This window comes from Urocitellus parryii, chromosome 2, assembly GCF_045843805.1.
Source record: "Urocitellus parryii isolate mUroPar1 chromosome 2, mUroPar1.hap1, whole genome shotgun sequence".
Lineage (NCBI taxonomy): Eukaryota > Metazoa > Chordata > Mammalia > Rodentia > Sciuridae > Urocitellus > Urocitellus parryii.
The window spans coordinates 104090432-104116185 of NC_135532.1; the positions used below are offsets into that span (position 1 = coordinate 104090432).

Genomic DNA, 25754 nt, shown 5'->3' on the forward strand with positions numbered 1-25754 from the left:
AAAGAACAGCTGCTCCATCTTTAACGGGTAATACATTTGTCCCAAGATAAGAAAATTGCCTGAGAAATGCTCATGTTTATTGGACCTAGTGGAAGGAATTTCTATAAATTCAAGAGAAAGTAGCCCAGTTGGTGGAGTGAGCCAGGACCCCCTTGGGAGACTTCTTCTTCAGACGGGCTGTTCTACGCTGCCTGGTTGCTGTACCTTCCCGGCATCCATCCTGCCAGACATGTTCTGTTTGACAGCTGAGCATCTTCAGGGGTGATCAGAAATTAGTGGGAAGACAGGCTGGCTTCAGAACACCATAGCATTCATTTCAGCCTTGGTTGTTGACCCAACTGTCCCCCAGAGGGCTTGGAGCAAGGATGTAAGGAGGGAGAGGGTTGTTACAGGCTTTGAAGAGGTGGCACCTGACATCAACAAGCTCAAAGACTTGTTGGGGGAACCCACATGTTCACACTGGCTTGAGAGAAGTACACAGAACAAAATGGCCCCCCTCCCTGCACATGGAAGGACAGAGGCTTCTGGATTGGGGTGCAGAATCTCAGCTGTCTGAGCCAGGTTGGCTGGTAGAGCAGAATTTGCACCAGGGCCACGGGCAGACCTAAAGGCCCCGGAGAATGGGTACGGAGAGTGAACCCCAAACTCAGCTCAGCAGAACAGCCATTGCCTCTTGAGTTCAGAAGGGCTGGGGCTAGCAGGGGAACCCACAGGAAATGCAAAGAGAAAAAAGTCCATCAGCACGAGAGGCCAGGAATCCCTGAGCCCCAGAACTGGGCACAAGCAGCCTTCCTAATGCACTTTTGTCAACCTTCTTCAATATTTAGTGAGAACCTACTTGGTTCCGGGACTTGCTCCAGGAACAGTTCCTGCTCTTGTAGAGCTTGTGATTGGAGGTGGGGTTGACAGTTGCAGACAATCACAGAAATAAATGAATAGTTAAAAAACACAGTGGCAGACAGACGATGCTAGGAAAGGGTGGGCAGGGTTAAATGGTACAGACTGGCTCAAGGTTAGTTTCAATCACATTCCTTGATCACCTGGAAATCAGTGTGCATGGGGTGCAGAGCACACCAGCTGGGTACAAAACTCAAGAGAGGCTCAGCAAGGGAGTTTGTTTTGTTTTGTTTTGTTTTAACCATCTTACCCCTTTGAGCCTCAGAGTTTGTGTGGTCAGGCTAAAGAGAGACTCTCAACCCCAGCACGGTTCTCTCCTCTGGTCCCTTATGAGGGCTTTTCCACCAGCCCACATCAGGATGCACTGGGTCAAGTGCACAGGCTCTGAAGTATTGCCTTCTCTATTTGAAGGCTTTAGAAGTAGGTTTTGGTGAATAACTTTGATAGGGTACTATGTAAAGCAATGCTTCTCGAATTACCTATTAGAAAAGGAACACAGTCTTTCGCAATCAGTCATGAACCAATCCATTCTTCTAGAAGAAAAAATGAAATGAGAAGCAAGGACCTGCAAGATATAAGCCTAATCTTTCATCATTATTACATTCAACAGATATAAAATTACTATTGAATTGTTACTACAGGGTCTAGATGCTGACTCTCGATTTCTGGACTTACCCCGTGGCAGAGTGGTAACAGGCGGTCAAGGGGCCAGGCCCGTCTGTGGACCTCAGTGAGGAGCAGGGCTCTGGTGCTCTCTGTGGCCCGCACCCCATAGAACTGGGGAGGCACAGATCATCGCCCCTGTTCAATCTGCCCCGAGCCATCTTTACATGTTGGCCTGGAAGTCAGGGGACAAGTGCGACCCTCCCGTCGTCTGGGTCAGACACGGGGCTCTGCTCAAGTGGAGGAACCAGGGATCCTGGCATGCACCTGGAACAAAATTAAATCCCTTCTGTTATCAGGGAACTAGAGCAAACTCCAAACAAGGCAAAAATTGGAGGACAAATTTCAGGTTATTTCCTGTGACATTTATTGAGAGTATCTAGAGGGACTCAAAGGTCCAAACTCCCTGGGGACTTGAAAGATTGGGGCCATTAGTAAAAGTGGTTGCCATACACACTGACCCTCAGACCATCACACTCAGGCTGGAGTGTGTGTGTGTGTGTGTGTGTGTGTGTGTGTGTGTGTGTGATCTGTGTATCTAAGGTCACACACACACACACACACACACACACACACCATCCATAGCCTCAATTTCTCTCATTTTGAAGCCTGGCAGTGTAGCATTTGAAGCTGGCCAAGAGAGACATGGGTGATAGATAAGCAAGGTGTACCGCCCCATGTGGACAGCAGCCAGGACCCCCCACCTTTAGCGGCCATGAGGGGTGTGTGTACCATGTGGATGTGCACACGGGCACACATGCATGTTCTGATTTTCATCCACCTGATCGTGCACTCATTTCAGCAATAATTACTGAGCCCTGATTATGAGTCACACAGCGCACAGAGCCATAGAGATCCTGCACCAGCCCAGGAATGGGAGGGACGTCAATAAATAAGGAAATGGCTCTCAGGAGCAGGAGGGCAAGGTGGAGCGCAGCAGAATCTTCACCAGGGTGACCCTGAGACAGCCTCCTCTCCAGACTCACCTGTGAGATGCAGAGGAGGAGAAGGGGCAGCCACAGGAAGAGCAGGTCTGCACGCTAGGCAGGGGATCAGATCTGCAGGGGCCTCGGGCTAGAGGCTTAACCAAGGCTACAAACACAGACCTATTTATCCCCCACCTCCTTTTCTTTTGTAATTAATTATCTCCTCTTAGTAGAAATTAAAAGGTAATAAAATGTTGGGAAAATAAAATATAGTAAATGGAAAAGGGTCAGTAATAAAGGAAGAGAGGGATTCCTTATATTTGTAATTGAGTTCAGAGAGTCTGCGCCGGTTCCTTTTGAAATGGTGCCTGTGTGTAATTGTTTTTAATTGGAAGAGAGAAAGCCAAATAATTTAATGCTCAAAATGTATGTGCCCATTATGTGTCAGGCCCAGGGCTAAGTGGTTCGCATTTATTATCTCATAGAAACCCTGTAAACAACTCTGAAATAACTGTTCACGTAAATAAACCCCGACAGAGAAGGAAATGACCCGCCCACGTGCCCACAGCACCCGACTGCAAGTGACAGAGCTGGGACTCACACCCAGGTCTGACACCAAAGCCCTGGTTCCTTGGAGTTATACTCCAGCTGCTGCAAAGCTGGAGCTGTGAGCTGTCCCCGCTTTGCAGATGAAGAAACTGAGGCACCAGAGGTTCAGGAGTGACTTGCTTGCTACAGCAGCTACGGCAGGGTCTGCATTCCAGGAGTCTTCATGTCACCTTGGCCCTACCCAAAATTGGGCTTGGCTCTGAGGACTTCATCCCAAGGCGCAAGCAGGCAGATCGCAGGGGTCAGAGTTCACCCCTGCCTCCCACTAAGGCCTTAGGAGAGTGTTGTGAGCACACCCAAGAATCCACCTCCGGGCCACCACTTGCTGTCCTTGTCATGGGGACCCAAAACTCACAGCTCCCTTCTGGTATCATCCCACTACAGGTGCCAAGTGTCACCTGCATCTCCCTGTCTGGCCTGTGCCAGGCTGCTGGGTTGTGCAAGCCAGGGGTGGGGGCTGGGGAGACCAGTCACATCATTGTCCACCTGAGTGTCACCACTTGAAGTTGTCACAGTCACGAGGCCCTGTGGAGACATCCTGGGTTTCTCGTCTGCCCTCTGGTTTTCTGATGCTTGGACCTCTGGGGCCTGGCTGACCCCGGAGTGACTGTCCCCTGAGAGCTAGCTGATTCTCAGGGTCAATGATGACCAGCTGTTCCCCTTTCAAAGATAAGCCACCCAATCCAGAGCCCACCTGCCACCCCACATCCTCATCAGGATCTCATACCACCGCTGGCCACCATTCACCTGCCCAGGTCACCCCAGGGCCAGGTGTCAGGTGACTAGGGATAGCTCCTGTGGCCTAGAGCCTCTGACATCATTGGAACTAGCCAGTCCCAGCCTGTCCATCCACCTCCCCTGTTCCTTCCCATGGAAACCACAGTAAAGCCTTGGCGTCCCCCCATCTCTTTCCTTCCCTCCTGGCTGACCCTGGTGCTCTCCTGGGTGGCCACCCCCGGTACAGCGTGTCCCCTTCCTAGGGCATCTGTGAGTGTAGCCATCTCTTTAATGGCAGTTGCGTCCTGATCTGTTGACCTTGTCCTATTTAATCAAAAGCATGATAAAACCTTTTTGTAAACAAATATCCAGGTCACTTCCTCCAGAAGCCCCCTCTGAGTGCCCTGGTCAGCTTAAATCACCCCTTCCTCTGCTCCTTGGAGCTGGTTATTTTTTTGTGGCAGCCTAAAAGCTTGCTGTGTGCCTACCACTGCACTGAGTGAACTCAAAAAGTTAGGGGCAATGCCTTCTCTGCCTCTCATGGCAGGCTCTGCCCAGCACAGAGTAGGTTCTCAGTAAATCCATGGCCTCTGAAATAAAGATAAGGACCATACAACAACGATGATATCCATGGCAACAATAGCCATCTGTCCTTCATGCTTTGCCTACCTCTTCTCCAATTCCCAGAGCAACTAGAACTCTGCAAAGTAGATCTGGGTTGTCCCGTTCTGCAGACGAGGGAAACAAAGCTCAGAGAAATCCAGTCACTTATCTAAGACCACACAGCCAAGAGCCAGGAGTGCCAACCTGAATCTGTCTGGCTGCAGAGTTAACACTCTTGAAACAAATTGAGCAGAACTGAAGTTCATATCCTTTTGCATGACCCCTTTCAGGGGTGACACCCTCCACAGATTGACCAGGGGCTGGCTATCAGGAGGATCTTAGTGTTCTGAAAATGAACAGCAGGTTCTAACTCAGTTGTTGAGTGACTATCTCAAAGCAGTCAGAAAGACCATGGCTGTTATCTGGCCCTGAGATGACATCCAACCTCTGACCCAGCGTTCACCCTCCAACCTCTGCTTCAGTCTGCAGCCCACCTTGACCTCACCACCATCTGGCCTCAGACGTCCAGGAAGGCCAGTGGAGACCATGGTATCACAGAGCCAAGGGACCACCTCAGCGTCTCCTCGTGGGAGGGCAAAGCCACCCGTCCCTTAGAGAAAGTCTTGGGAAGTGCCAGATACTCAGGCCTGCACAGCCTGGTTAGAATGTCAGCCGCCTGCACAGTCCCTGTGCAGGGGACCCCTTTGCTATTCCTCCCACTGCCCAGGGATCCAGCCACTCACCTTGTGTGGATCTCCTAGAAAACCTAAGGCTCTTTCAGCTGATGCAGGCCCCTGGCCATGCACCCAGGCAGGGAGGGTAGAATGGGAACCGCACACCTGAGCGTCTTGGATTACAGGAGCCCCGTGCCTTCAGAAGGCCTGATGAGCCTAGTTTGCCTCTAGGCCTCTTGTATGGAAGTGCCAAGTGGTTAATATTCTCCTGATAAGAAAACTGTGTTCCCCGAATTCAGCAGGAGTTATAATAAAATCATCATGTTTCTAAATCCTTAATCCACAACGAAAGGAGTTTAAATCCCGACGGTATTCCCAGTGTTAGCTTTTTCAGGAATACTTACGGGGTAATTTAGGCCTGATTATTAAAACAGCAGGCCGTCTGCTTCCTCTCTGTTCACTTAAGAAAAAAATTGAACCGCGATTCATAAACGAGTCTCCAGGCCCTTTATAAATTGAAAAGATTTTCTTTCTAAGCAGAATATAGCTCAGAGATGTTTGGGATGCCTGCAGGTCAAGAAGCAGGATGGTCCTTCCTGGGGCCCGTCTCTGGGTTGGGCCCTTAGTCTACATTGTCTCCTTTAAGACTTCCCACCAGCCTGGTTTGGTGGTACTACGCCTATAATCCCAGCAGCTCGGGAGGCTGAGGCAGGAGGATTGCAAGTTCGAGGCCAGCCTCAGCAACTTAGTGAGGCCTCTAAGCAACTTAAGACCCTGTCTCAAAATTAAAAAAAAAAAAAAAAAACATAAAAAGACTGGGGGTGTGACTCAGTGGTTAAGCACCCCTGGGTTCAATCCCAGGTACAAAAAAAAAAAAAAAAGACCACCAGCCCAGGAGTAAAAATAATGTCCCCAAATCCACAGATGAGACTATCAGGTGGCAGTGGCCTTGCCAAGTCCACCTGATCACATCAGGAGAGAGGAGATTCAAGTTCCAAGCTCCCCAGTCCTCAGTGTGACGCAAACCTCCAGCCCCCACTGACTGCCCTCAAGGCCAGAAGTGAAGAGACCAGCAGCCCACCCCCCCCTCCTGCCCTCCTTTGCCAACATCAGGATTATCTCTTTTTAAAAATCAGCATAAAGGGCTGGGGATGTGGCTCAAGCGGTAGCGCGCTCACCTGGCATGCATGCGGCCCGGGTTCGATCCTCCGCACCACATACCAACAAAGATGTTGTGTCTGCCGAGAACTAAAAAATAAATATTAAAAAAAACTCTCTCTCTCTCTCTCTCTCTCTCTCTCTCTCTCTCTCTCTCTCTCTCTCTCTTTAAAAAAAAATCAGCAAAAACCGAGTATTCAAAAATAAACCTGTAAAAATTAAAACTTGTTCTCAGGTCTGACAACCCCCCTCCCCCACCACTGCTGGAAGGACTGTTGTAAGAAGGCCGAGTGGCCTCCGACAAGTCCCACCAGCCCCCAGCCCTGCCATCATTGTGCAGTTCAGATGCCACTGCCCACCGCCTACTCTCCAGGAATACAGGAGGAAGAGGGAGGTAATTGGCAAAGGCTGGATTTGGTGGCTTACCCTCTTCTCTCTTAATCCCCACCCCAGCTCCTTCTGGAAAAGTGGAAGGCGTTTGCGGGAACTCTCTCCTCCCCAGGACCACCAAGCCTGGTCCATTTCTGTTACTATGTAGCCACAATTCTGCCTGCACCTCCTGAGGCCCACAAAGCCTCTGGCCTTGTGATGTTCCTTAAGCTCTCCTGTACCTGATTCCTCCCGGGCAGGAGTGGCCCGAGGGTGGAAACACACCCCACTCCTCCGGAAGAAGACTTGAGGTGGATTTTCTCAGCAGTGACAACCACCTAAGAGGCGTCCAACCGCAGTGGTCTCTCTCTAGGGAAGAGGCCTCTGGCGACTGTGAACAGAGCAGGTGCGGTGACAGGTCTCGTCCACACTAGCAGAAGTGGGGGACCCTGGAGAAGGGGGTGCCTCACACCAAGCCCTCAGACAGGAAGCCACTTTCTCCACTTTGTAATTAACATCTCTAAAGAAAGGGAGAGTCCCACCTGGGAGAGAGGAGAGAGGGCAGGAGCACAGGCTTCCCCTTCAACATGAGTTCTTATTATTGAGAAGCAGATTCCTCCCTCATCAGTTTGGGAACAACTAATTGCCTTGCAGAAACTCAGAGAACCAAGCACTTACTGTGGTGCTGTGAGGGTGGGTGGTTCCAGAGAAGCTGCCAACAGGGCCTGGATTCTGCTTGTGGCCCAAGAAGAACTGTGGCTCAGGAAGGTTCGGAGTCTGGGGCTCCCCAGATCCACCTGGCAACTATTCCCTGAACTCTGATGTCGATGTGGAGGCTCAACCAAACCACACAACCCCTGATTTAAAAGGTTCACGGTTCCTAAGGGAGGTGGCACACAAGCATTCATTCCAACAGGGCATCATATAGGATTCATTCACACTCTCCTCACCAGACAGTGAGGGCAGGTTCCGTGCCAGGCACCGCAGGGCACGGTGGGCATTCAGAGCCACATGAAGCTTGGGGTGAAATGCTTCAGTCTAGTGTTGAGGAGGCTGTGGGGCACAGAGGAGGGCATCCAACTAGACTGGAGACATCCATAAAGGCTGCGTGCGGGGAGGTGGCAAATGGGAAGGAGATAGGAAGGAAGTCCTTGAAGCAGCAGCAGTGTGACCACACCACTGTGGCATGACAGCTTTCCTATGCTTTGGATAGGAGGTGTCCCCCCAAAGCCCCTGCGTTAATGCAGGGAAACCAGGGGTACAAAGATTGGATTACGAGAGCTGTAACCTCCTCGGTCCATCTGAGCTTGAGTGGACAGGGTGGTCACTGCAGGCAGGTGGGGTGAGGCTGGAGGAGTGGGTCCCTGGGGGCATCTTCCCGGCAGCCCCTTCCCCTTGCTTCTCTGCTCCCTGGCCTCCCTCCACCTCGCCCTTCTGCCATGATGCTCTGCCCCTCTTGGACCCAGAGCAATGGAGTCGCCGACCTGGGACTGAATCTCTGATGCTATGAACCAAAACAAACTTTTCCTCCTCTCAATTTCTTCTGTCGGGTATTTAGGTCACAGTGGCAGAAGACAGACTAACACATGCTAGGGCACTACATGCCTGGCGAGTGTGGACCTCTCACCATGCCGTGATGTTCAGATACGCCCCATAAGAAGCCCCTTGTTTGCTCTAGAGGTTCGGCCTGAGGACTGAACCTGGGGCCTCTGGAGCATGGGCTGTAGTGACTCCAGGATCTCCTCCTCTAGAGGGTGATGGCACACGGCCCCTGGGCCCACAGGCAGGTGTGTCTTCCCTCATTCACACGCAGTTCCTCTCGCCCATATGCCCCTCAGTGTAAGTCCCTGGGGATGAACCCCTGACTGCCCATGGCATGCTTGAGAAACCCGGAAGGGTGCTAAGGGCTACACCCAGATTGGAGTCATGCGGAACATGGCGAGGTTGTGGCCCAGAGGGGCATTGCCCCCTTCCTTACTGGGGCTCTACTATGCTCAGAGCCCTACTATGTGCCAAATACACATTGTCACACATTATCCTCACCATGACCCTGAGAGGTCAGTGCTAGGGTCCTTATTTTACCAAGGACATTTCTGAGACTTCGGACCCTCCAGTGATCTGCCCCAAGGACATCGTGACATTACAGAGTCAAGCCACCTTCCTTGCTGCCTCAGCTTCCAGCCTGCTTTCCTGAGACCTCCAGGCCACAGACATCCTTGGCATTTGGGCGTCAGCTCAGCTGGGAGCTCTGGATCCAAAGGAGCCCCTCTCTGTCCTGTCCCACAGCCCTGGCTCCTCTCTGACGGGACAGCACAGGCTTCTTCACCACCTGCTCCTCCCCCGGCTCCTGACCTGTTTACCCCCTTGCCTTGGTGCCCCAGAGCCTGGCACACGGAAATCCCAAACACTTGGCTGCTGAAAGAATGAAGCCAAGTGGCCCTTCCCTCAGCCCAGTCTTATCACCATGATGGTGGCCAGTATCCCACTGGTGGCTGCAGATGAACCCAGAGTCTCACAAATACAGGACTTCATGGATTTCTCATGAGTGAGAGCAAGACATTTTGTAGATTTTCATTTCTACCCAAGCCAAAGGGTACCATCTAATCAGGTCCTAGGTGACCAACATTTGGGACTTGCAAATGAATAGCACCCCTTCCTCCATGATTCCTCTCACTCACTCACACAAGTGTGGCTGAGGACAGTTGCACAGCCTCTCAGACAGTGTCCTTGTAGTATGCGGGATGCTCAGGTTGTCAACAGACACCTATTATCAGTCTCTGCCAGCATCACCTCCAATGGGCTCTGACTTCGACTCCATGCTACAATGTATCAGTCACTTTCAGAGTGAGCTTCCTGTTTATTTGTGTTGATTGCTTCGTTCACTTGTGGCACCATTTTGGTTGTGATTTTTTTCTCTCTCCAATGCTTTATCGTCTCCCAGTTATTTTTTCACCTTAAAGCAATGATAAGATCATTGGCCGTCCTTCAGCAAGTCACAGTCCCGAATGCTAGAGAATCCTTGCCCCCTGCCTCACGATCTCCTACAATCCTGGAATGACCATGTCCTCTTTCACTTTGAAACAAGACATAGGCATTCTTAAAAATCACCATGTGAGGGGAAAATAGGGTGAAAGGCACAGAACTCACAAATGTCACCAGTGACATATAAAAGAGTCAAAAAGAAAGCATGAGCACAGTTTTATACAATACTGCATGAGTATGGCACTTGACCTTGAACAGACTTGGCGTTTGCTGGTGGGAGTGGACCCGTGCACACCTGCCTTTACAACTTCCCATCTGGGTCTGGGGATAGCACGCTCAACTGGCATGCATGGGGCGCTGGGTTCCATCCTCAGCACCACTTAAAAATAAAATAAAGATGTTGTGTCCACCAAAAACTAAAAATATATATTTAAAAATTCTCTCTCTCTCTTAAAAAAAAAAAACAACTTCCCACCTGTTTCTGAGATTCTCCTTCTGCCTCTTCACAATGACACCCCAGCTGCACCCCTTCCCACATCCCTCCCACCACCAATGGCAGATCTCTTCAAGGTCCAATGTCATATCTGGCATAGTGCCTGTGTAAAAAGGTGGTCATGTTTTCTCTTTCTCCCTTTTTGATGCATCCCAGGTGACATTTTTGAGTGTGATGGCTCCTTCTGTTTTTCCCATGTCACATGGTGAAGTAGGAAGCTGGCCGTGTTTGTGGTGTGCATGGGTGTGTGTGTGTGTGTGTGTGTGTGTGTGTGTGTGTGTTCTATTTGTCTGTGGCTCGGTTCAGCTGGGTGCAATTTTCTATATTCGCCTGATATTTCTCAGGGGGCAGACGTTGCATCACCAAATGTGAAATTCCCATTATCTTCAGACGGCTCCTCAATATGTTGGTTGAGACAATTCATTTATTGGAACAGATTCGCATCTTCCAAACAAGTGTTTCAGCAAGACTCGCCATACCTGATTGACTTTTCATCCTGCTTCTGTTTATTCAGACTGGACCAAAAGGATCGAGTACCAGCCTGGCTCGGGGAGTGTGCCCTTGTTCCCCAGCATCCACCTGGAGACGTGCGACGGTGCCGTGTCCTCCCTCCAGGTCACCGCGGAGCTGCAGACCAATTACATTGGCAAGGGCTGTGACCGGGAGACCTATTCTGAGAAATCTCTTCAGAAACTCTGTGGTAGGTTTTCCCCCATGGGAATTTATTAAATTGACTGTGTGTTTAAATGATATATGCAAACAAAGGCCTATGTTATTAAACTAGAAAATTCTCAGCCTACCCTAGTGCCATCCATATTTGTAGCTCATAAATGGATCTTTGCTTTGGTGGAGGATCAGAAGGGCATCTCTTTTGGCATCGGATGCAACTGATTCAGGCTCTACTTGCCAGTTGTGTGGCCTCGGACAAGTAGCCTGGCAAAGCCTCTGTTCTTGATTAGGAAGACAGAGATGAAATGGCACAATGTGTTTCAAAGCCCCTGGCGCAGAGCGTAAGGACACACAGGCTCTCTTGCTCTGCTGGTTTATAGAGGGCCAGTAGGAACCAGTGGTATCAGGCACCTGGGCAGGGCATGGCTGTCTCCACAGGGCCAGCTACATGATTTGGAAGACCCAGTGCAAATGAAGACACAGACCCTTGTTCAAAGATGATTAAGAATTTTTAACAGCAAAGCATTAAACCAGGTGCATAAACTAAGCAACTAAGCCCTGTGCAATGGCTCAGGTCACCTGCCCATCAAACTGGGCCCTGCCCAGCAGAGAGGAGCTTTGGGTGGGCTGAGGTGGGCTAATGGAGATACCCACATATGGCCAAGAGAGGACTTGCGGTCAGTGGGCTGAGAGAGGGAGCTACAAGAAAGGAGGCAGGCCTGGAACTGGGAAACCAGCCTAATGGGGGGTTTCTGTGAAAGGAGGAAGCCTAGCTTTGTAGCTTTATAGCCTAGTAGTACACACACCTACTGTGTGCACTCTGTGAGACTCTCCATGTGCATTTGCTTAATTTAATTCCCATCTTCTCTTTGGGGAGAATGTCTTTCACTCAGCTTTAGAGATGAAAAAATTGGGGCCCCAGAATGTGAAAATGACTCGTTCAAGTTCACACAGGTAGCAAAGCAGCACGATTTGAAGGTAGGTCTGTCTGGATGGTGGGGTCTTTAGCTCTGTATCCATCACGGCCAACCCTGGAGCTAGAACATAACTCTCCAGTGAGCCTGGGCAAGGAGAGGATGAGCACCCCTGAGGTGCGGACAGTCAGACTGTTCATGGGTTGGTGGGCCCCCTCACCCCGCCCCTACCTGCAGTTCATTGCGTCCTTGTTCTTTCCAAGAAAAGTCCAAGGGCCTAGTCTTGGACTTTTACACCACCCTGTGGGAGCTGGGAAAGGCTTGCTCCCACACAGGGCCCGTGTTAGGAGGGGTTAGCACCTCTTCAAGAGGAAAGGGTGGCTCTGGAACACCCAGTGTAGCTGCCACTCCCCAGGAGCCCCCCACTACTGGGGGGGGCAGTTTTCCTTCTTTGACATTGCAGGAACACACACACACACACACACAATCTTTACCTCCACTCGTCTGCCCAAAGAGCCAAGTGCAAATTTTAGAACTGAAATACATCCTGCTTGGGCATCACCATGTCCCTTCCTCATGTCACCAGGCTGGCAGGGAAGGCCAGTGGGAATGTAGACCCCTCTGGAACAACACAGGGTTGGGGGACACTTCAACTCCAGTGTCCCCAACCACTCTGGCAATATGCAGGAAACTGGCCCCAGCCTCTCCTTCCCTCTGCGTGTGCAGAAGCCATCAAAGTGACATGTTGCTTTGAACCAATGTCCCATTTGACTCCCCGTGTACCTGGATTATCAGTCAACTGGACCCTGAGGCTCCCTGGGTTGGAGTCATTTCCTCAACTCCTCCAGGCGAGAAGGAGATGATGGAATCTGTTGCTAAAGACCAGAGGGGCCCAAGGGCAGAATTGATTTCGAACATTGCTGGCGAGAGATGGGAGACATGGAGGGCGAGAAGGAGGAACTTCAGAGCAAACCTGTGTTAACACAGCTTGTTCCATCTGGGCTGCCAGCATCACCGTGCAGGAGGGCAGGATACCTGGGCCAAGCAGGTAGCTCCCCACAAGTGCAGCTTCGTCTGATGCTGGGAACTGCCTTTGAATGACAGAGGTCTATCTCTCTCTGGTGACCTTACCCCTGGCACTGCCCACCACACATATGGGAAACTGTCCCAGTAATCTGGGTGGCCAGGCCAATCCTGCCTCCCATTAGAAGCTTGACTCTTTTTTTTTTTTTTTTTTGGTACTGGGGATTGAACTCAGGGGCACTAAGCCACTGAGCCACATCCCCAGCCCTATTTTGTATTTTTATTTAGAGACAGGGTCTCACTGAGTTGCTTAGCACCTCGCTTTTGCTGAGGCTGGCTTTGAACTCATGATCCTTCTGCCTCAGCCTCCAGAGCTGCTGGGATTACAGGCGTGCACCACTGTGCCTGACAGAAGCCTGACTCTTGATCGCACTGGGGGAGAGTTCAGGGAAAAGATCAAAAGCAAAGGCTGTCTCTGAACTCCAAGGAGGATACAGGCTGGATCCCTCCTGAGACCCCGGTTGGGCCGCAGTCCCTGTCTCGTGGAGGTCAAAATGGGCTCTGGGGTAAGCTCTGTGTGTTTTCAGAGGGCCGGAGATAGGCTTCTTGCTGTGCTTCCCAACTAGAGAGCTGCCAGGTCACTTCAAGTCTGTGCGTTGGCACAGCTTTCATTCTACAATCTTTATTGACTTTGGAGGGAAACAGGGAGACCAATTAGGATATTATTGCCATAGCCTAAGCAAGAGTTAATGAGTTCTGAACCAGGGGAGTGGCTACGGGGATGAATCTAAGACAGGTTTAAGAGGCAAAATCAGCAAGATTCAATGACTGATTAGCTGCCAGGACTGAGCAAGAAGGAATCTAAGCAGGCCCTGTGTGAGCCTCTAACTGGATGAGGGTGCTGCCCACCGCCCTCTGCGGAGGCCTAGCCAGCTACGCTTCCCCACTGGTCCTCGTGGAAGTCTGGCCCTTGCCTACCTGCCTCCTCCTCCTACAGCATCAGCTCCACGAGGGTTAGTGAGAGGTTCCCACTTAAGGGGAAGCCAGCGGCAGCCGACAACATCAGGCCTGCTGTCAGAAGTACCTGAGCAGAGTCAGCAGCACTTGAAAAACACCAGATGTCAGGCGTGCTGCTCCCTGAGATGTGTTAATGGAGACACTTCCCTTCTGTCTTAGACAAAAGCTCTGGAGGGCCCTGAAACCGTGTTCCCTATGTGAGGCAGTCTTAGCCTCACAATGTCCCACCACCTTGGCTTTACTCAGAGCAAGGCTTCTAGAAGAAGTTGGCCAGCCTTTTACACTATTTTCAAATTCAGGGATTCAGGTGAGGGACCCCCTGCCTCAGTACCAGACTTTCCAGAGGCAAACTTGAGCATGAACTTGAAGATGAATTGGATGTAGAAGCCGTTCGTGAGACCTCTGGGATGAATTAAGTTTGACATTAACAACAGCTCACGGAGAGCCCGCTTCAGTGACCCCATGTCACTACTTATTTCAGAAAATAGAAAAGGACTTTGTGATGCTTATACTCTGGGTAGCACAGAGGTCAGGGGCTGTCCCTCTAGGGGACCACTGGACTCCTGGCAGCTGGCCAGTACCTACTGCATACAATGACAGGGACAGCTGTTTTGTTTGCAAGTCAAGAATTCCCAGGACAGATCCTGCTGAAAGAAAGGCTGCAGACTGGGAACATGCTATTCAAATCAACTCTTCATATGTTGGAGCAGCGCAGGTGACCAGACCTGTGAGTCTCAGGGCTGATACACTTTTGAGCCCGGAGATATTCATGGAGGATTCATTCATTCATTCATGTATTTATTAATCCAACAAACATTTGTTATCCCTACAAATGCTGTGCTAATTCTTGAAATAATATAGCTATTAATACAACTCCCTAAACATTCAATCTCCTGGGAAAGACAGGCATGTTTAAAAAGTTACAAGGCAGTTCTCTGGGAGCTATGAAAGTCCTGGTTTCCTACTACACCTTTCAGCTTAACAGAAATTGTTCTCATCAAGAATCAGCACTAGAAACTTTAGTACGCTCAGAATAGCTCAGCTCCAAGAAGAAGCCATCACGGGTTTCTCCAAGACAAGGAGAACTGGGGAACACCAGTTGGGAATCAGATTAAATCACTAATCACACATCACAAAGAGCGGCGCACACTGACTCTTGAATGATGGTGGTGAGCAGTGGCCTCTGATTTCCTGGGGGTCATTGAAGCAGCTCCCATATCACATGCAGTGTCTGCAGTGGCCTTGTCCAAGCTGGTCAGCAACTAGGTAGATATCCATGGTCCAGCCCCATGGCTGGCCACACCTCATCCAAAGCCCAGCTGGCTTCACTTAGAAATCCAAGTTTCTATTCCAAGGCCCTGGAAGGACCCATCTTGTCTAGGATTCTAGAGGTCGAACGGGTCAGCTTTTCATTACCTTGTCAGATATTTTCAGACTATCTTAAGAGGACAACTTACAGAAGGAAAAGTTTAATCTGGGCTCATGATTCCAGAGGTTTGGTCTGTGATGAGCTGAGTCCATTGCTCTGGGCCCAAGAGAAAGCAGCACGTCATGGTGAAGGGCATGGGGAGGAGAGCTGCCCAGGACAAGGTGTTACAGAGGAGATTCGTCTGTAGAACCAAGGTGGCCATGGAGATCCCACCCTGAATTCTTGGCATTATGCAGGGAATGACGTTAAGCAAGTTGCATCAAGTGTAGACAGAAGTTGATTTAAAAAGATGGAAAGGAAGGCACCCAGGACAGAAACCAGAATGGGTCACCTTAAGCCAGAATGGGTCACCTTAAGCCATGGCCCTTACCAAGTTAGGATTTTGAAGATTAGGATCTCTTTGTTCTTGTTTCTTTTCCCCTTGATTGTTTATTACTTTTGAATAGTTCTCAGCAAACTTTCTTTGTGAGTGTCCTGATGTAGTTGCAAAGGGTGATGGGTGGTTGACATACTTTCCATGATAAGAGAGGAGACTGGTGACTCTGTAGTGTGTGATAGGATCTTGAAACAAGTTTCTTAAAAGGAAGCCATTAACTGTGGTGGGGGGAGGTTTTGACATATGAGGCCCCACCTTCTGGGTGCTTGGCTGACTGATAAAGTTTCTTATGATTTTAAGGAAAGATTCTTTTGAGAAATTGTAATTACGTATGGCTTAGGGAAGGTTAGGCATTTCACTTTGATTTCTCCAGATGCCTGTTTGCCCAAGAAGATTCCCTATGGTTCGTGACTCATAGATTTCACTTCATAATATCTTTTTATAAGTTATTGCTTTAACCTGTCTTTTCCCTGCTCACCTGCTCATGACCGACTAACCTACCTAACAACGGCAGACAGAAGCAGAGAGTGGCAAGGAAGGGCCCTAGAGAAGGGGCACCCTTCCAGGGCACACTTCCAGGGTCTCACCTCCTCCCATCCCACCCATCTGCCTACAGTGACCATCCAGTCAGTCCATTCAAAGTAGGATGGACAGCTCTCATAATCCAATCATTTGGCCCCAAACATTCTTGCATTAACACAGGAACTTTGGGGGGAATGCCTCGCATCCGAACCATAACATAGAATGATATCTAACTGTAGACTCAATGGGGTGTCAGTTCCTACAGACATCAGGAAGAAGTTCTCCATGTCTGGCTCTCAGGTACCCAGGTCGGGAAATGGAATCATAACTGTTGGTATCCGTTATTTACATGAATTGTAAGTCAGGCAAGGACAGGTTTTCCTGCAGTAACAAATGGCCTCACAGTCTCACTGTCTTAAAATGACAAAGGTTTATCTTTCCTATCCCATGTCCTGGGATTGGCTGAGACTCTGTTCCATGTGGTTTCCCACCTGGACCCAGGTTAATGAAATAGCTGGTATCTAGAACACTGTTCATGTCCATGCAGATGTAAAAACAGGTGAACCATGCCTGTTCTCTTGGGGCTTCTGCCTTGATATGACATATGTCACCTGCACTCACGTTTCAGTCCTATGGCTGAGCTGAAATCCCGGGTCAGAGAGTGTGTTGCATACAGATGTGTTCCCCTGCTAGACAGCCCTGGTGGTCTGTCAGACACTGTAGAGTTCCTCCCTAGTGTCCCCTGAGACTCTCTTCCACTTGACTGGACCACCCACTGGACCACCTCGGTGAACCTGGAGGGAGATCATGTCACCCCCTGGGAATTTTGCAAATATGGAAACTGAGGCCCAAAGAAGGGGAAACAACTGAACCAAGATAACACAGCAACACTGCTGGCTGGGGGCACTTTCTAGAAAATGAAAAGCTTACTGGATCCCTGGAGGTAGAATCCCTGGTCTGGCTCATGGATGCCCCTGATGCAGCTTGAACATGACATCATTGTTTATTGAAATGATATGGGGTCTGTTTGGTGCACCCACCATGCTCACATGTGTCTTGTCCAGAATACTGTACAGAATGGCTCCTTGTTCATAGTGGCTCATCTTCCTAAAGCCCTCCTACTTCTATCACCCCCTTCCAACTTCCTGTGGTAGACCCAGAGGGCTCTGTGTCCATCACCCTTATGGCAGGCCCACTTTGAAGTGCTAAGAATGCTGTCTGCTCACACCAAGGACACCCAGAGCAGAATGCAAACCCATAAACTAGTTTCAGAAACTGACCACCATCCCCTGGCCCTATTTTAATTCTTATACTATAGTGTGTCCCCAAAGCTGCCTCTTTCACCCCTATCTCAGAGTGGCTTCCCCAACTCTGAATGGCCCAGGGAGCTGGCATCAGACCTCACCTCTGGTTTGAAGCCCCCAGCACTCAAGCTGCTGCTGTTGTGTACCAGATCAGCCGGAACTCTCAGCTTCTGGTGGCCCCAGGGACTGTCATGGAGGATTCCAAAGGAACATCTTAAATGCACCCTGGTGTTAAGATGATGTGCATCATCACTGCTAGTGAGACATCCACCATGCACCCTGTTCTGCTCTCCATGGGATCCCTTGGGGAGAAGAGACAGAAGAACTCAGGAGAAAGTAAGTCTTTCTCTGTTTGTTTAAGTGCACCAAGAGATGAAAGGCAATCTGTTACATTTGTGGAAGTTTGTACCATCTGGTTAAACACGGCTTCATGCTCTCTGCAGGCAACATCTACAAGACAGAGAGGGTGGCCTGTCACTCCCCCTCCACAGGGAAGACAGGGATTCCACATCAATGTCCTTGCCAGGATACATGTTGTCCTCAATAAGCCTCTCTGTGGCATCAGCCACCTGTGTGAGCGGGAGGGTCCTATGGCACAGGGCTATGCTGTGCAGGCCAACCAGATGGCCCCATGGACGCCGATGTGTGGTAGAAAGACCCTTGCCCATGTTTCTGAGTGCTGCACCTGCCCCCAGCCAGCAGTGCTGCTGTGCGATCTTGATTCAGTCATTTTCCCTTCTTTGGGCCTCAGTGTCCATATTTGCAAAATTCCCAGGAGGTGACACGATCTTCCTCCAGGTTCACTGAGGTGGTCCAGTGGGGAGCCTGGGCTTTGGAGCTCGCTGTACTGATGGGCCCCTCACTAGCTGAGTGCAGTCCTGGGCTTGCTCAGCCTGGGGCTTCTTATCTGTAAAGAGGACTCCTGGTAGTATTCACTACAGACAGGTAACTAAGAAGGACCATGTAAAGTACTTAACTAAATCAGGTCTGATGCCACTCAGTGCCATCAAAAAAAAAAAATGCTAGGAAAATAACAATTTCATAACTGCAAAACTATAAAAAGTAAAGTCTTATAAATCAGCTACATGTATAGAATATCATCATCCAGGGCTTGGGTTATTCTATAACCAAACTTTCTTTCACGTCTCTCCAAACCAGTCCTGAATTTTCAACTGATCCCTCCCCTAGTCTGAGGTGCCAAGTGCAGTGTGAATTCTACAGGGACAGCAGAGCCAAAAGAAGGACCTCATGTGGGGGAGTTTCAAGTCCTGCTGAGCCCTCCTCCAGAATGGAGTCCTGGCTGCTGCGTGGATGGCAGAGCCAGCCTCCATCAGCACCATGTGCTCATCTGTGCCCTGGGCTATGCCCCACTGTGTGGCATCCTTGGCCTGAGCTAGCTGTCAGGAGCCCTGAGCAGTCAGCCCACATCTCCATGGCCACCCCAGACATGGGAACCAACAGACTCGATGTGTTCCCCAGTCACTAGCTGTCTTCATGCTGGAAATCCTGGTGTCAAACTGATGTCAGGTCATCTGAACATCGGGTGAATATCCAGAGCATCTCATGGGGGCACCAGGTGGGAAGGTGGGCAGTCAGGAGTATCTGAGGGCTGCTATGCCTCTGAGACAGGATAAGCGAGACCCCTGGGTAATACTCATGTAGACGGTGTCCCCACTGCCCACACTTCCCCTGCTGAGCACAAATTAGGCATCCTGTCTTCTCAGGCTCAGCAGTTCTACTTGGCTATGGCTCTCAGCATCCCCTGGCCTCAGCCTGGAATACTAGTGGTGGCAGAAATAATAGTGGAGCTGGTGATAAAGTCATAGCTGACACTCACCATGTGGTCAGCATGCTGCTCCAAGCTCCGGTGCATTATCTCATCCAGTCCCCAAACACAATGGGGAGAGGAAAGAGAGGCAGAGAGGTCAGGTGACTTGCTCTCTGTCACAAAGCTAGCACATCATGCTGCCAGGTGTCAAATTCAAGCTTTACTGGCTTCAGAGCTCATGTTTTCAACCACTGAACCATTTGACCTCAATGAGTGGTATTAATAATAAAAAAAAGCATGCTGAGAATAAAGGGGTTCACACTGCTTCTCAGGGGATCAGGCCCTGGAACTCTCCCCAGTCACAGTGTGGATCATGCTGGGTCAATGTGTGGGCTCTGAGCTCCTGCAGGTTAGGGACTGTGTCTGATGCACCTTTGAGCCACCAGCACCTATCAGGAGACTTGGCACATAGTTAGTGCTCAAGAAACAGCAGATGGGTTAATGGATGGATGGATGGATGGATGGATGGATGGATGGATGGATGGATTGCACCCCACCTGGCCACTGCCATCACTTACGTCTGATGCCAAAGTGACTGCTACCTCTCCAGGGATGGGGATGGCCTTGGACATTTCTGCTCCCAAATCACTGAGCTCAGGTCTAGGCACAGACCTGACCCAGGAGCAGAAAAACAGAAGGTGAAGCTGCCCCACCCCTGAGGACTGACCCTTTGTTCTTTCTGTCCCCCCCCACCTGCCCCTCCCTGCAGGAGCCTCCTCGGGCATCATTGACCTCCTACCATCCCCCAGTGCTGCCACCAACTGGACAGCAGGACTGCTGGTGGACAGCAGTGAGATGATCTTCAAGTTTGACGGCAGGCAGGGTGCCAAGATCCCAGATGGGATTGTGCCCAAGAACCTGACGGACCAGTTCACCATCACCATGTGGATGAAGCACGGCCCCAGCCCTGGCGTGAGAGCCGAGAAGGAGACCATCCTCTGCAACTCAGACAAAACCGGTGGGTCACCCTAGCCCAGCCCAGGTGTCTGGGCACAGACGTAGTCATGGGGGAAGGGAGAAGAGCCGCAGTGTGGGAGGGGCCCTGGGAATGCATTCTGGTTTTCTGGCTGTGGTTTACTGGGATTGGGGTGAAGTGGGAGTAGGAAAGGGGAGAAGGTACAGGCTCCCCAGGAATGCAAAGCTGGAACCAGTGATCTCCCAACTGGGTTCCTCAGAACTCCAGCATCCCCAGAGGTGCCTTAGGGTGGCTCTGAGTGAGGTCAGGGAGGAATCCTCATCGTGACTTCAAACAAGAAGTGCCGCCTTTAGTACCTAAAGACTCCCAAAGGACTTCTTTTGAATAAAAGGGTCCTGCAACTTAAAGTAGTCATTTGAAAATCACTGGCACTGGTAATAATGGTAGCTCACATTTCTTAGGCATTTAGGAAGCTTCACCTGAGCAAGACAGGTCACAGGTTGGTGGTTAAAATCACTCTGCCTCTTAGTAGCTATGTGACCTCAGGCAAGTGGTTAAGCCTCTCTGTGCCTCGTTTTCCCAGTCTATCTAATGGGCATTACAGTGTCACCTCCCTTGTAGGGTTTGTATGAGGGTTAAGTAAATTAATATGCATGGAGTGCTTAGAACAGTGGCTGGCACACAGGACTTGTGATTGGCGTTGGCTCTTATTAGTTAAACAGTTTCTGACTCCTTTTTATAATTTTATATAAATTTTACAATAGCACTATTGCTTTTCCCATCTGAATGATAAGTACACATCCCTGAGAAGTTCAGCAGCTTGTCCCAGATAGTCACACAGCAAGCAAGCATCAGTAATGGAATGACAGCTTAGACCCAACCAAAGCCATGCCCCATGCTCTCGTCACTAAAGTCCCCATGCACACACACATGTATGCACAGGTACACACATGCACAGATATTCTGAGATCTTATGCAAAATATATTACTCTGTCTTTACTGATAATTATCGCTTCCCATTCAAATGCAACTTTTGTTCAAATGCCCCAAATAAGTAAAAACCATGTCAGATGTAACAGTAAGAAGACAACATAGAAAAATGGCCAGCACTCAGCCTCTACTTTTGGACAGCTTAAGTTCCACCCCTTCAGGTTTAACCTTTGAGGAGTTGCTAATCTCTCTGAGCCTCAGTGTTTTAGTCAGCTTTTGAGTCACTGTGACCAAATACCTGACAAGGACAACTTAGAGAAAGAAAAGTTAGTGGTTCACGGTTTCAGAGATTCAGTCCATGGTTGGTTGACTCCGTAGCTCTGGATCAGAGATGAGACAGAACATCATGTAAAAGGGTGCAGTGAAAAAAGCAGCTCAGGAGTGACCCACCTCCTCCAGCCACACCCTATCTGCCTATAATTACCACCCAGTTAATCTGTACCAGTGGATTAATCCACTGATTAGGTTATATGTCTCTTCACCTCTGAAAATTCTTGCATTGACTCACACATAAGTTTGGGGAGACATCTCATGCCTAACTGTAACACTCAGTTTCCCCGCATGTAAAATGGGAAAAACAAACATGAAGAATGAAATCACTCTGCAGCCCCAGATATATAATTAATACCTCTTAGTTTACCTGGGGTTGCTAATGATGGTTACTATTGTTATTATTACTACTTCTGGATTTTTTCCACTTTAAGCTGCTACAAGAACCTCCATACTCCCTGTTTCAGTTGATCTTTACAGCCAAGTTAATGCATTTTCTGGATGTAGAAAGTGACAGGGAGTGGTCTGGATTTCCCCTCATCACAAAACAAGCCTACATGGGTGGGGTCAGTGCCAACATCAGGTTTGCTCTGGGACATGCATGCAGGAAGGATTCCACAGACCTGTGTGAGATAGTGCTGAGATCTGGGACCAGGTTTAGTGGCCTGGCCCTCGCAGGACCTGGTGGCTCACTGCCATCTTGGTCCTAGATCCCAAAACACAGTGAAGTGGCAGCCTAGGATTGTGTAGACAGACATAGAGCAGCTGAGCTATGGTCAGTGGCCACACATATGGTGGTTTCTGAGATGTATCAGGTAACCCTGGGAGGCAGAGGAGACAGATGTAGATATTTCTGCTCAGAGAGGGAGCAACTGGAATCTGGAAGGTTGAGTGATGGGACCTGGATGCTGCTGCCAATATCCAAGAACAGCAGGCTTGGACTTGGGAACTCTTAGCCCATGCCCAAGGGCAGACAAGTGCACCACAGGCGCGCGCGCGCGCGCGAGAGAGAGAGAGAGAGAGAGAGAGAGAGAGAAATTTTTTAATATTTATTTTTTAGTTTTCGGTGGATACAACATCTTTATTTTATTTTTTTTAATGTGGTGCTGAGGATCGAACCCAGCGCCCCGAGCATGCCAGGCGAGAATGCTACCGCTTGAGCCACATCCCCAGCCCATCTCTTTAGAATAAATTATTGCACTTGTAAAAATATGTAGTTGCCAGGGTCCCACCCTAGGTCCATTCATCAGAATCTCAGGAGATGCTATTGGGCAGCCAAGACTGGAAACTCTGCATCATTAGACAATGATGCCTCGGGTCATCAAAACAGTCTGCCAACAGGAGAGTCAGCACCCCAATCGCCAAGACCTGGTGCTTTGCAACTTTTAGTAGAAAACCATACTTTACAACCTCAAGATTGGCACAGAGACAATGGAAACACTTTTTTTTAAAACTTCTGCCTTTTAAAAGAAATTCTATAGATATATCTTTATCCTGAATAAAAATTAAAATATTTGCACTAAATTAAAGCCTGATTAGGGCTTTTGCATATCAGAAAATTTCCCAGCTGTAAATGTTTATAATAGAAGACAGAAAAGTATAAAGATATACAAACCACAAAACCCTAATACTCTGATAACACGAAGTACATTTCATTAAAAACCTCTTTATTTCTCTCTATATGCACAATGTCCTTACCTTTTTAATCTATTTTTATAAAACATGTGATACTATTATCTGTTTGCTTTATATAACTCTATTCAGATCACTTCTCTGTGTGATAGAATATTCCTTTCAGAATGAATTCCATGGCAGTTTTAAGACTCTGTCATGTGGATTTATAATACTTCATTTCTCTGGCTCCCTTTTGTTGGGTATTTAGATTTTTCCTCTCAAATGCAAATAAAACAATCCTGTAGAGAGCATTCTACTATATAACTTTTGGACATTTCTGATGATTTCCTGACCAGAAGTTGAATTACTAAATCAAAGAATATAAATATTAAGAACCTATTAATGTAAATTGTTGAATTGCCCTTCATGAAAATTGCATTAATTTCTGTTTGGTACAATCAGTAAAATTTATTAATGCTGGCCCACTATGAAGGAATTTATAAATAGTTGCACAACAGAATTGATTAGTCAGCAAAGGCTAATTGCAGGAAAATGTTGGGTGTTGGGGCGGCAACAACTGTTATCACTACCAACAAACAGCATTCCCAGTGGCCGGCTCTCTCTTATCAGTTTTCCTTATGCGTTTGTCTAGTCACAGGTGGGCCTGGAGGGCAGGGAAGTTCTGTTACTTCCAGACATTCTCAGACCACGCATCCTTCCACCCTCTGAAGCTGCCAAGCTCAGCCACAGATCAGAGAGCCAGATTAGAGATGAGGCAAAAGGGTTTTATTGGCCAGGACAGAAGATCACTCTTGACCTCCCAGAACTTGGTCCCACTGCCCCACCTGACCCTGGGGAGGCTGTGAATGTGTTGAACTGTGTGTTGAGGTGCAAAGAGAACAGGGTCAGGTGAACACACAGCAGTGTCTGCACATGGGGCACTGTGTCTGCTGCAACCTGGGTTGGCCCTCACCTCTCTCTGCCCTGTGTGGGGGTCCCCTTCCCACTGCCCTTCACGAGCTCAGCTCGGGCCCTGTCTCCCTAATCCCCTCCTACCCACCCTCCTGCTCCTGCTGCTGGGATCCCCTCCTCCTGGCCTGCAATCCTCTTGCTCCCCCTGAGGTCGGCAGAAAATAATGAATGAAAAGTGGACACATGCAGAGCTAGCCACTTCCCTCCAGAGCTTTCCAAAAGAGAGAGGGCCAACCTGACCCAGCAGCCTCAGGTGAGAATGGCAGAGGTATCAACCTGGTAGAGGGCTGGGATGGTCCCCACTACCTACTGGAAAAGGGAGGGGTGTGCCCACACCCCCAGCATGACCAGAAGACCTCTCAGAAAGACTCAGATGTTCTGCTATGATAAGGAGGTAGGAACCTCCCTGCGGCCTCCTGTGGGCTGAGCTGCAGACCCTGTTCAGATGTGTGTTGACTCCAGGAGTCCAGACAAGCGAGGCAGATGGTGGGAGCCGACCCCACAGAGAGAAGTCTGTTCCTTCATTCTTCCTGATCCACCTCCTCGCCCCCAAACTGACTCCAAATAAAAAAAACTAAAGGCAAAGTTTCTCTCTGCCTGCACTTTCCTGACACTTATTAACAGAAACTACAGAAAAATCAGTTATATCGTGCAAAGGGAGACAGTAATATTTTTGAAGATGCCCCATAACTAGGCCAGAGGGTTTGGCCAATCAGAGGCTCAGAGTGGTCACCCAGCCCCGGCCTGGGCCAGCGCTGCCTTGCTGGGTGACCGACCATCCTCTTCCCTGCCGTTCCCGGGTTGCATTCTGGAGAACAGCGATGTTTGTGTGCCAACAGTGTCCGACACGATTTTGCCACGTTGCCGTGGTCGCGAGGCCGGCTAATGATCTCTGTGATAACAAAGTCATTGAGCGTCTGTTCCAGGCAGATGCTTTACACACATTTCCTCACTGTGTCAATTAAGATGCTTTCAGTTCCAAGGAGTGGGACGCCCACAGGAAACTGATATCAGACGTCTGAGAAAAGCAAACAAATGCAGGGAACGGGAGGTTCTTTTTTTTAAAATTATTATTATTTTTTTTTTAGCTGTAGGTGGACACAGTACCTTTACTTATTTATTTATTTTATGTGGCGCTGAGACTTGAACCCAGTGCCTCCCACATGCTATGCAGGCGCTCTGCCACTGAGCTGCAGCCCCAGCCTGGGAGGTTCTTATAACTGAAGACACCCAGCACTGGGCTGGCTTCATAAAGTCACCCCAAAGGTAAAGTGTGATGGAGGTGTCTTTGAGTCTCTCGGATCTGTGCCCATGTATGTATCAATTCCATGTACATAAACAGGGCTGCCCATCCCCGAGGTGAGCATGGCCGCTCCAGGGGCAAAGGGTGAGCCTCTTCTACTCAGGTTCTACCAGGCTGCCCAGGAAAACAGTCATCCCTAGCCTAGACCCAGCCCCCCCTTAGTGGTCCCCAGCAGAAGCTCTGTGGCCAGGAGAATGGCCTCCATGGCTGAACTTGGGCACACCTCCTGAGCATGAGTGTCACAGAGGGGTTTCTTGCAGCTAACTGTTAGGACAGAGCTAGTGAGGATTCGTCTCTGGGACTGGGATTGGTGTTGATTCTCCCACCCAAACTCCACAGGTAAGGACTATTTAGGATGCGTAGAAATTCGTCAAAAGGCCACAGTTTTAGGCTACCTTAGGACAGTCCAGCAAACCATCATGATACAGTTAAGGAGACGGAGGTTCTGAGAGACTCCACCCTAATAAGTCTCTATCTCTAGGGTCCCGCTCTTTCCACTGCACATGGCTACCTGCT

The 25754-nt window shown here is 49.4% G+C and overlaps 1 protein-coding gene across 1 annotated transcript in view; it reads left to right on the forward strand.

Moving 5' to 3' along the window:
* Positions 1-25754, forward strand: part of Clstn2 (calsyntenin 2) — a 337621-nt gene that overhangs the window by 237390 nt on the left and 74477 nt on the right. Inside the window, exons 6-7 of the mRNA XM_077795496.1 lie at positions 10606-10791; positions 19883-20131. Coding sequence (XP_077651622.1) covers positions 10606-10791; positions 19883-20131 — 435 coding nt within the window. The remainder of the gene's footprint in view (positions 1-10605; positions 10792-19882; positions 20132-25754) is intronic.